This window comes from Piliocolobus tephrosceles, chromosome 3 (genome assembly GCF_002776525.5).
Source record: "Piliocolobus tephrosceles isolate RC106 chromosome 3, ASM277652v3, whole genome shotgun sequence".
Classification (NCBI taxonomy): Eukaryota; Metazoa; Chordata; class Mammalia; order Primates; family Cercopithecidae; genus Piliocolobus; species Piliocolobus tephrosceles.
The window spans coordinates 112,866,648-112,879,166 of NC_045436.1; the positions used below are offsets into that span (position 1 = coordinate 112,866,648).

The 12,519-nt window shown below is 41.4% G+C and overlaps 1 protein-coding gene across 1 annotated transcript in view; it reads right to left on the bottom strand.

The window, feature by feature from the left end:
• SHROOM3 (shroom family member 3) overlaps positions 1-12,519 on the bottom strand; it is a 351,019-nt gene that overhangs the window by 224,128 nt on the left and 114,372 nt on the right. Inside the window, exon 2 of the mRNA XM_023222578.2 lies at positions 5,605-5,759. Within this exon, the coding sequence (XP_023078346.1) occupies positions 5,605-5,759 (155 nt within the window). The remainder of the gene's footprint in view (positions 1-5,604; positions 5,760-12,519) is intronic.

The following is a 12,519-nucleotide window of genomic DNA, read 5'->3' on the forward strand; positions in this document are numbered from 1 at the left end:
ACTACTACTACTACTACTACTACTACTACTACTACTACTACTACTACAACACACGTATATTCAGTCAAATAAAATATAAATGTTTCCTTCCAATACATCAACTCATAGAATAAATTGATGGGAAGGGGAAAGACTACATCAAACTTGCAGAGGTGATGGAAAGGTTTGGGAGTAAGATTCCACTTTGAAAAGGGGCTCAATTTTCCCCACCCTCTGCTCTCTCTGATGCCCAGAAAGATAATTTCCCCATCAAAGTCTTCCCATTAAACTAGGACTGCCCCATTTCATAGGCTATGTTCTAGAGATTAAGGTGGAACTTAATCTCTAGAACATCTCTCTAGTCAAAGAGATAATTTACTTAACAAATATGCAATTTATTTTCAGTAGATTCATAATTTAATAACTGTACTAAACACCATACCCACATGGTTCTCATTTAATCCTCACAACAATTTTGTGAGGCAAAAATCAGACAGATTAAATTACGTGCCCAAGGTCACAGAGCTGGTATCTATGCCATGAGACTTCAAACCCAGGCCATCTCAGATCTGGTAGTGCTGGGCACCACTATCTCATATACCCTCTCTGACTTTTGCCTGGCTTGCACAGCCTTATAAAAAAGTACAAAATATTTAAAATGAAATATACTCAAGTTTTTCTTTGCCAACTACAAGTAAAAACACAAAAAATACATGTATAACAAATTTAAAAGTAGGATAGTATTTGGCAAAAATAGCACCTCCAGCTTTCTTTTGATTAATGAAAGATAAATAAGTAAATAAATAAAATAAATACCACCTTAATGCAGAAGGCTGGAAGGTTAGATTTGCCAAGGAAATTGGGGAAAAGATCAGAATTGGGATTAAGGATTCATTTATTCTAAGACCATTCTGATAATCCAATTCAGGATAGGAGTCTGCATCTAAACTCAGGGTAAAAATATGTGTTTAGATGAATACACAGCAATTAACCCCAACAATCTGTTCTGGAGGTCAAATATAGCCTCCAATTTTTTTTTTTTTTAATTCAAGTTTTAGATGATCTACAAACAGCAGTGAGCATTCCTTATACTAAACGCACCTTCCATTACCCTCAGGGATGATAAATCTGAAGACCCTTTCCTTTGTCAGTTTCTATTTAAAGGTTACCCGATTCCTGGACAACTATTTTACACATATCTGCCAGATAAAGTCTGTTGATTTCAGGGAGGATTTGGAGTATGACTCTCATTTGTGTCCATGTCTGCTTTCCTAATTAACATCCTTTGCACTGTCCTTGCATTCCACAAGGGTTTTCCTGCAACTGGGAGCTGTTTATTTTCCTTTGGGAATGTTTTTTCTCTGACCCACTTATTATTTTATCATTTCTTCTCCATTTATCCACTACTAGCTGTTAACCTTCACTCTTCGTGTATCAAGCAGCAGACATATGCTCTGTTCTTGCAGCATCCACACTGCCCCCTTCACGCCCTCTTCCTGGAGAGAGCTAAACTCGGCCTTCTTTATGGGTCAGCAGATCTTTGAAAGTCTTTGACCCACAACCTACTTGAGGCTTTGCATTTCTCTTGTCACTGTAGCCTTTTAAGAAGGTGTTTCTACTTTTGATTGTTTTTGGTCACTGGGTAAGACAATCCCAAAACTTATATAAACACTACTACTCTGCTCTGTGTTCTTGACATTTTTATGATGGATGTGAAAGCCTGACATGAGGTGCTGCCCTCGCCCACCCAAAATAACTTTAAGAGAAAAAGAGGCAGGTACAAGGCTGCCAAAATATACATTCTGACTACACAAATGATTTATCTATGAAACAGACCCTCCTTCCTATTATGTTTACAGGAAGTCACCCCAATCTTTTTTAAAAGTATAGAGGTCACATAGAAAAAAAGAAAGCTAATAAACAAAATGTCCTTAGTCACTCTGTCATGAATAAATCAAAGGAAACAGAATCTCAGGATGATGACGTGTGCCAGGGTATAAAGGTAAGACTTCTCAGGAAAGTGACGGCACCACGAAATACAAAGCCAGATTAATCCAGAGGAAAGAGGCTTCCACCCGGATCTCTGCAAGGTAGGGGAGAAATGTCCATCCATGTCTCCTGAGGCTTGTTGATAATCCCCATCTGTAAGCATGTGTCAGATGTAAAGGCATCCTCCTTTCCCTTTTAAAGTTCAACTATAAAAATCAACACATAATAGATGAGATAAGACATATTCAAAAGGCATCTTAGGGACAAAATGTTTCCCACACCAGAAGCAGAAAGTGCAAGAACTGCTCAGTAACCTTATCGATTGCATTAGCATACCTAAAGAAAGAATGTGTCAATCAGGAAGGGGATTTGGTGTTGATGAGAATGAAAACAGAGAGGAGAAAGTTGGCAGCATGATTCCCTGGGGACCAGAGGGGAAAGGGCCCTTGCTCCTGGATGTAAATATCCAGCGGCCTGGCAGCCAAGCCCCTAATAGGAAGATGGACCATCTGGCCATCAGAGTGGATCCCAGCACATACTGGTGCCTACAGAACCATTCTCTTCACATGGAGCTGGAGAGCACTATGCAAACTCTTGACTATAATTAGACTTCCCATTTAGTTTTCTTGTAGGGATAAAGTACTGTATACTGATTTTTGGTCCATATGGCATACTTTTCCACTTATAGTTGTCTTTTCAAAATGAGTCAATGTAGTAGCATTCTGGTTTATATCCTTCCGTTTCTTGTGAGTTTGGATACTGTGAATTAATACTCCTAAATTCCACAAGCTCTGAGACAGTCGTGACCAGTTCTAGACCTGTAAGTCTGGGTAGCAGCCCTTAAATGGTTGTAAACTCACCAAGAGAATGAAAGGGGAGCCTCTAGATAACCAGGGAGTCAGCATATATGGTATTATGACAATACTTCCCCATATTACCATGTGTCTCTCTCTAGCCTAATCCAGAATAATAATAATCAAATATTGCATATCTACTATGTACTTACACTTAATTCACTAATGCCCTTTCAAGGCAGGAATTATTATTTCCATTTCACAAATGAGGAAACTGAGGCTTAGAGAGCCCAAAGTCACACAATTTGCAAATAACTAGACCAGATTTCAACCCCACGACTATCTGTTTCCAAAGGTTCTACTAGAAGAAGTAATTCAAATCTTATATCACCATCTATTAGAAGGCCTACCAGAAGCCACCATGATTATTCTTCATAGCAGGAAACAGAGCAGCCCTTTCCAGAGGCCAATCTATCACCGCAGTCATGTTGAAACACATCAGGAGTGTGGATTCTGCCATTAGTACTCAACAGATCAATGCCCAGTGTTCCCAAACTGGGCCCCTGGGTTCCAATGCCAAAGCGAGTTCAAAACCTTCAGCACTCTCTGGAAACAAGGAATGGCTCCATGGTTCTGAACCTGTCTACCCATCTGTTTGAAATATCAGCCCCATGTTTGAGATGACTGCTTACTTTACTCAAATCTGGATCCACAAGGAATGAGCCTATGCCTAGAGTTGGCCAATAATAATAGAAATAATAGCAGCAGCATCTCTTTTTACCTCAGAGTGTTTTATCTAATCTTTCCAATCACTTTGTAAAGCGTGTTGGATTGCCCAAATATGATCGCCAAAAATTGAATATATTCAAAGTGTACAATGTGATCATTTGATATTTGTATACACTGTATCATGATTACCACAATCAAAAATCAAATTAATCAACACACAATTACCTGTGTGGGTGTGTGTGTGTGTGTGTAGTGAGGACATTTAAGATCTATTCTCATAGCAAATTTTAAGTAAGCAATACAGTATTACTAACTATAGTCACCATGTTTTACCTTAAGTCCCAGAACTTACTCATCTTATGACTAAAAGTTGTATCCCTTGACCAACATCTCCCCATGCCCCAGTCCCTGGCAAACACCATTCTACTCTCTGCTTCTATGAGTTTGACTTTTTTATACACCATGTATAAGTGAGATGAAACAGTTTTTATGGTTCTGTGCCTGGCTTATTTCACTTAACAAAATGTCCTCCAGGTTCATCTACATTGTTGCAAATGGCAAGATTTCCTTCTTTTTTTATGGCTGGATAATATTCCTATTGTGTGTGTGTGTGTGTGTGTGTGTGTGTGTGTGTGTGTGTGTACATAAACATATACACACCACATTTTCTTTATACATTTGTCCCTCCGTGGATACTTACATTGTTGCCATATTTTGGCATAAATACATATATTTAAATCCTCATTTAAAGATAAGGATATTGAGTCTTCAGTGAGGTTAAGTAATTTGGCCAAGCTCACACAGCTAGCAGGTGACAGCCCTGGAATTTGAACCTGGGTCTGTCTGAATCCGGTGCCTATGCTTTGAGCCACTCTGTGTCAGTGACCACCAGAGAAGCAACTGTTGTTGATGGCCCTGAAGACAGACCAGACACAGCCCAGCACACTAAGGAGAGTCACTAGAGCCTGGAGACACAGTGGGACCGCAGTCATGGCTGTGTTTTCTGTGGCTGGGAGGAGGTGCTGTTCCCCTGAGCATGGGCTCACTTAGGAAACATTTGAGAAATGAATGAATGCGGATCTTTAAGAGACCATCTGTGGCATGATGAAAGATCAGCTTACTTTCTACAACCTGAAAATGGTGGGACTTCATTGATGACTCCTAAAGTCTCAGCCAACTGGAACATTCTCAAATACTGTAACATTAGCTGCTAGGTGAGGCAGCTGAAATCTAAGGAAGAAATATTCAAATACGCAAAATATTTGGGCCTAACACTTAGCAGGTCAAGATAATGATGCTCAAGTAGCTTGAAATAGAATCAGGCAATCTAGATTCTATTCTGGCTTTTCAACTTATCAGCTTGGCAACCTCTAGTAACATATTTAACCTCTTGCTTGTAAAATGGGGATAGTGATTAGCTATCTCATGGGGTTCATGTGCAGATTAAATGAGCTAAGATATGTAAAATATCTCAGGCAGTGCTTACTAATAGAGATCAAAAAAATAATTCAATTCCCTTTCCCTTTCCATAAATAATTTCCTCCACCAGAGTTGGTTCCTGGGAGTACAAAGCTTCTGACGCTAAGGCATTAAAATCAAACACAACCCAACACTTTCCCAACAGAGGAACCACCACTATTGAGACCAGAAAACAAAACATCAAAAGAGGGAATCTGCCTGTTTTGAAGAACCCTGTGGTGTAGCTGTGGTTCCCAAAATACCACTGAAAGTTCCAAGCCAATTGCTTTCTCTAGTCCCACCAGACAAAAAGCTTATTGGAGCTCTGACCACATCTGGGATCAGTGTCACTTTTTATCAGGCTCCAAAATTTAGGAAGTCCAGTGAGGTCTATCCCTGACAAACCAATACTTACTGGGAAATGAGTGTTTCAAAGGACAGCAGTGTCTGAAATGTCTTCACCCCGTTTCCTCCCCACATCCCACAAGATAGGAAAGAAAAAAGAAGAAGAAGAAGAAAAAAAAAAGGCAGGATCCATACACGGAGGATTAAAGCCAAGCTACCAACCCCGAGCTCTTTTCCCAGAGGTGGGGCAGGGTAGGGAAAGAGGTGGGGTGAGGTGGTAGGAGGGACAGGGTGGGGGTCTGCCACCTACCTGCGCACTCCCAGCCTGAGGGTCTTGTAGGATCCTTTCACCAGGGAAACTGCCTCCTTTCTGGAGCTGCTCAGAGTCACCTCATTGATGTGCACGACCTCATCCCCAGCCTGCAGTTTGGAGCGCAGGGTGTCTGCTTTGCCCCCTTCTTCAACCTGCTTGGAGGGAGAGATGCGACGGCCACCAGTGAGCTTCCCCCTGGCCTGGGGTCTGTCGGGTTATCCCAAGCCCAGCTTGGACTCCTGCAGAGCCCAACAGACCAGCTAGGGCCATACCCCAGCACGTGCAGCCCGAGGGAAAGTTGTGAGAAGGCAGGGTCTGGCTCTGGGTGTCCACACCCTCAAGCACCAGCACTACGCCTGCCCAGGGAGGGCGCTCATAAACATCAGCTGAATGAATGAAGGAACTCAGTTTCCATCCAAAGGCCATTATCCCACGGTGCTCAGGACATCACCCCAGCCCTTACCTTATAGCTTCAAAAAGTCCACTCCGGACAACTATTTTATTCCTTTAGAACAACAGTCCCCAAACTTTTTGGCACCAGGGACCAGTTTTGTGGAAGACAGTTTTTCCAAGGATGGGGTGTAGAGGGATGGTTTCAGCATGGTTCAAGCGCATTACATTTATCGTGTGCTTTATTTCTATTATTTTTTCATTACAATATATAACGAAATAATTATACAACTCAGCATAACGTAGAATCAGTGGGAGCCCTGAGCTTGTTTCCTGCAACTAGATGGCCCCACTGGGGGTGATGGGAGACAGTGACAGATCATCAGGCATTAGATTCTCATAAGGAGTGTGCTGTCTAGATCCCTCGCATGTGAAATTTACAATAGGGTTCCGGCTCGTGTGAGAATCTAATGCTGCCACTGATCTTACAGGAGGCAGAGCTCAGGTAGTTATGCAGGTGATGGGAAGTAGCTGTAAATACAGATGAAGCTTCACTTACTCGTCCATTCCTACTATGCAACCTGGTTCCTAACAGACCACAGTAATGGTCCCTGGATTGGGGGTTGGGGACCCCTGCATTAGAAGTTGAGTTCCTCTGGCCAGGCGCGGTGGCTCACGCCTTTAATCCCAGCACTTTGGGAGGCCTAGGCGGGTGAATCATGAGGTCAAGAGATGAAGACCATCCCGGCTAACACGGTGAAACCCCATCTCTACTAAAAATACAACAAAATTAGCCGGGCGTGGTGGCAGGCGCCTGTAGTCCCAGCTACTCAGGAGGCTGAGGCAGGAGAATGGCGTGAACCCGGGAGGCAGAGCTTACAGTGAGCTGAGATTGCGCCACTGCACTCCAGCCTGGGCGACAGAGCGATACTCCGTCTCCAAAAAAAAAATAAGTTGAACTCCTCTTACCCTATTCTTGTTCTAAAATTATAATTCATTGGATACATAAGGTAGTACATTCAGACAATGGAATATTATTCAGCACTGAAAAGAAATGAGCTATCAAACCATGAAACAACATGAAGGAAACTTAAATGCATATTACTAAGTGAAAGGAGCCAATCTGAAAAGGCTACATACTGCACGATTTCAAGTGTATGACATTCTAGAAAAGGCAAAACTAGGGAAGCAGTAAAAAGATCAGCAGTGGCTGAGGTTAGAGGGAAGGGTGGGATGAATACGGTGGCACAGAGTATTTTAGGGCAGTGAAACCATGCTATACGATATTGCAGTGGTGGACACATGTCCTTGTGCATTTGTCAAAACCCATAGAATGTACAGCACCAAGAGTGAACCTACTATAAACTATGGGTGATATGAGATGTCCATGTAGGTTCATTAGTTGTAATAAATGTACCACTCAGGTACAGGATTTTGATAGTGGGGGAAGCTGTGTGTATGTGTGGGCAGCAGATATATGGGAAATATCTGTACTTTCCATTTATTTTCATGTGTGTGTGAACCTAATATTTGCTCTTAAAAAATAAATATACTGGCTAGGCACAGTGGCTCACGCCTGTAATCCTAACACTTTGGCAGGCCGAGGCAGGTGGATTGCCTGAGCTCAGGAGTCCAAGACCACCCTGCGCAATGTGGTGAAACACTGTCTCTACTAAAAATACAAAAATTAGCTGGGTGTGGTGGCACACATCTGTAATCCCAGCTACTTTGGAGGCTGAGGCAGGAGAATCGCTTGAAACCAGGAGGTAGGCCTGGCACAGTGGCTCATGCCTGTAATCCTAGCACTTTGGAAGGCCGAGGTGGGTGGATCACCTGAGGTCAGGAGTTTGAGACCAGCTTGACCAACATGGTGAAACCCCATCTCTACTAAAAACACAAAACTTAGCTGAGTGTGGTGGTCGGCGCCTGTAATCCCAGCTACTCGGGAGGCTGAGGCAGGAAAATTGTTTGAACCTGGGAAGTGGAGGTTGCAGTGAGCCGAGATCACACCACTGCACTTCAGCCTGGGTGACAGAGCAAGACTCCGTCTCAAAAAAAGAAACCAGGAACTGGAGGTTGCAGTGGGCCGAGATTGCATCACTGCACTCCACTCCAGTCCAGTCTAGGCGACAGAGCGAAACTCTGTCTCAAAAAACACAACAAAACAAAAATACCCCGCACTATTATTCAGTCAACAAAGTTATTCAACACCTGCTTTACACCAGAAGTTTTTCCAAGTGCTTGGGCTATAAAACTGGACAAAATAGACAAAACCCTTTTGTTCTTCTGATGCTTAGGTTAATGGGCAGAGGAGGGGAAGCAAACAATAAACATAATAAACAAGTTAGTAATGTAGTATGTTAGAAATTAATCATATGCTTTGGAAACAGAGGAAAATAAGGCTCGATCTGGGTCACATGCCAATGGATACTTATAGACGTCAATGACAATGAAAGGGAAGTAAAGGGGAAAGCAAAAACAAAAACTCAGTAAACAAAACCTCACTCATATTTTCTCTTTTTTTAGTAATTACTCTCCAGAATTGCCCACATGTTCAAAAATCTTCAATAGGTCTCAAGATACATAAAAAAGACCAAACAATTATATATATACATATATCACATACATAAATTATATTATACAGATATATCTACATACATATATAGATATATATGCATAGATATCTATATACATATATGTATATGTATATAGCAAACATAATGAGGAATGTATATGTATATAGACATATCTATATACATATATAATTGCTTGGTATATCTATATATGTATATTATATAATTGATATACCTATATACATATCTAGATATTTTGGGAGACAGACTCTTGCTCTGGTGCACGGGCTAGAGTGCAGTGGCACAATCTCAGCTCACTGCAACCTCAGCCTCCTGGGTTCAAGCAATTATCCCATCTCAGCCTTTTGAGTAGCTGGGACTATAGGCATGTGCCAACAGGCCTGGCTACTTTTTGTATTTTTGTAGAGATGGGCTTTTGCTGTGTTGCCTGGGCTGGTCTTGAACTCCTGGGCTCAAGCGATCCTCCCACCTTGGCCTCGCAAAGTGCTGAGATTACAGGCATGAGCCACTGTGCCCGGCCAATATATATTATTTTAATATATATAAAATAGCTTTTATTTTATAAATAACAATTAAAAATGTTAAAGCCTAGATTTATTTTAAGTATTAAAAATATACACTAAATCAATATGCACTAATTATTTCTTAATAACATTTATTAATTTATACTTAAATTATTAAATATTAATTCATTATAAAGGATGAAGATAATGTAAAAAGTATGTAAAGGGAAAAGGGAAGGCCTTACCGCTGCTTCCTCCATGTCACTCTCTAAAGGTAACCACTGTTTACTGTTTGGTTTATGAATTTCATATGTATATTTTCTTTTTGGAAAAATAATATCACACTATCCATATCTCTTCAAATGTCTTAACAGAGAGGCACTAAAGTGAAATGGTTAAGAGTCTGAGGATTCAAATAGTAAACCAAATAAGAAGAAGTTATTTTCTCTAAGCCTCAGACTCATCAACTACAAAGTTGGATTAATAATATTACCCATCGCATAGAACTGCAGTGAGGATTAATGAGGTAAACCACAGGAATTGTAAACACATTTTCTGGTTTCTCATAAGATTTCAAAAATGCTGGCTAGTATTTCCATAAATCATGAAGCTATTTCCGTTCATAAAATATTCTACTAGAACATCTTGGTTATTTGTTGTATAATATTCTATAGTGTAAATGTAACATGGTGTATGTAACCACCTTGTATTGATGGTGATTCCCTCCTGCGTTTCTACCCATTTCGTCCTCTTAAACTTCCCTGCCAACCTGCTGCAAATTCATCATTTTCCATACACACTGAGTACACTCTCTCCTCAAGACCTTTACATTAGCTGCTCAGGCTTTCCTTCTACCTGGATTTCTCCCAAAAAAAAGGTAGCTGCACTCTTGAACCACCAATAGAAACTACAAAATACTATAATGGTCAAGAGTGTGTACTCTGAAGCCAGATTATATGACTCTGTCATTTACTAGACATGTGACTTTGAGCAAGTGCTGTGCCTCAGTTTCCTCTTCTGTAAAATTATAGTATTTATCACGTGGAATATTGTGAGGATTAAATGAGTTCATGCAAATAAAATGCTTAAACAGTGCTGGCACATAATGCTTATTCAATAGAGGTTAGCTACAATTACTACCCATCGTTTGAGGCCAAGTTCTTTCCAGGCCCCTCATCAATACCCACCAGACTCCTTCACCCCTGAAATCTGTCCTTTAAGAAGTAATTCTTCTTTTTCCCATTTTTGAATAATCAAACGGACAAAATAATACATAAATGTAAAGTGACATCTAATAGTTTATTATTTTTATACTGCTTGAACATGCTGCTGTGGTTACACACCCTGACTTTCAGCAAAGCTCTTTATATCTATGTCTGTTCCCCACTCACAGTCCCACCCATCCCCACCTTGGACTGTGAAGTCTTTGAAAAGACTCCATAAGAAATCATGACTTCATCCTTTCCTACCCCAGAATGCCTCTCCAGAGCTTTGCACACAGGACCCACCCAGAAAATATTGGTTCATTCATTGAATAAATATTTATGAACAGCCTCTACTGTGTTTAGATATGGTGCTAAAAGCTGGCGGTACAGTGATGAACACTGTAGATACAGTCTTGCTCACGTTGCAGTTTGTGGAATTGCATCCCCTCAGTATTATTTGCCAACAATTTCAACAAAATGAGACCTAGGAAACAATCGATTTCTTATATTAAAAAAGGAAGTCAAGAAAGCTCATTTGTATAGTTTATATCATGTCCTCATGACTGATTTGATGTGAAAGCAAACATTATGAGGAAGACTGTCATAAAGAGATTCATTGTTGTTCACTGTTCTTATAAACTATTTCTATAACCTTTTGTATTTGCAGAGTTCCTCACAGTCTCTTCATTTTGCACTGAACTTTTAGAATTAGCCAGATGTGGTGGTAAATGCCTGTGGTCTCAGCTACTCAGAAGGCTGAGGTGGGAGGATCGCTTGGGCCCAGGAGGTTGAGGTTGCAGTGAGCCAAGACTGCACCACTGCACTCCAACCTGGGCAACAGAGGGAGACCCTGTCTCGAAAAAAAATTCATCCTAGCCCCCAAGTGAATCTCTCTCTGCTGCCCAAGCTGGAGTGCAGTGGTGCGATCTCAGCTCACTGTAGCCTCAAACTCCTGGACCCAAGCAATCCTCCCACCTCAGCTTCCTGAGTAGCTGGGACCACAGGCATGTGCCACCATGTCTGGGGAATTTTTTTATTTTCTGTGGAGACAAGTCTCACTATGTTGCCCAGGCTGGTCTTGAACTCCTGGGCTCAAGCAAACCTCCTGCTTCAGCCTCCCAAAGTTCTGGGATTACAGATGAGAGCCACCGCACTGGGTCATGGGATGATGTTTTTGTTTTTTTTGTTTTTTGAGACGGAGTCTCGCTGGATTGCCTGGGCTGGAGTGCAGTGGCCGGATCTCAGCTCAATGCAAGCTCTGCCTCCCGGGTTTATGCCATTCTCCTGCCTCAGCCTCCCGAGTAGCTGGGACTACAGGCGCCTGCCACCTCACCCAGCTAGTTTTTTGTATTTTTTAGTAGAGACGGGGTTTCACCATGTTAGCCAGGATGGTCTCGATCTCCTGACCTCGTGATCCACCCGTCTCGGCCTCCCAAAGTGCTGGGATTATAGGCTTGAGCCACCGCGCCCGGCCGGGATGATGTTTTTGAAATGGCACTTATTTGTCAAACATTTGATGGGCCTCTACTTCATGTTTTGACTCTCACATCTCTCCATACTGTCTCTCAGGGATTCATGTTGTCTTGGGGTTTTAATTATTACCAAAGAAGATTTTCGGAACTTTTCTTTAACAGTGATCTTTTGTAGAAGACCCATCCCATATTTCCAGTTTCCTGTTTCCTTTTCCTCCGTTTTTCCTCCAAATACTCTTCCATTATGAAATGTCTCCTTATCAACCCAGGCAGAATCTATTTCACCCTCTCCTCTTAATGGTTTCTGTCTTGAGACAAGCCTCAGTCACTACCTTTGTCATAGGTATTTCTGACCGTGCCCTATCTGCTCTTCTAGGTCCTAAACTCTTTGAGGTCAGAAACTTGGTGAACACATTCATTCTTTCATTCATCTTACAAATATTTTTTAAGCATCTATCATTGGCAGGCATAGTTCTAGGGCTGGGAAAATATCAACGAAGGAAACACTGTATTCTCTCTTTTCCTAGAGCTTACATTCTAGTATATTTTTAATATATTTCATATCATTGTGCTTAAAAACCACGCATATTCACTGGGACATTTCAGAGAGCCCATACTGATAAAAAAAAATATCTTAAAACACACACACACACAAATCAGGCTGGATTCCTTTTGTGCTTAAATTGATCCATTTAAACAACACTCCCTTGGAGGTCAGGCAATTTCCAGCAAGTCAAAGGAGCCCTGG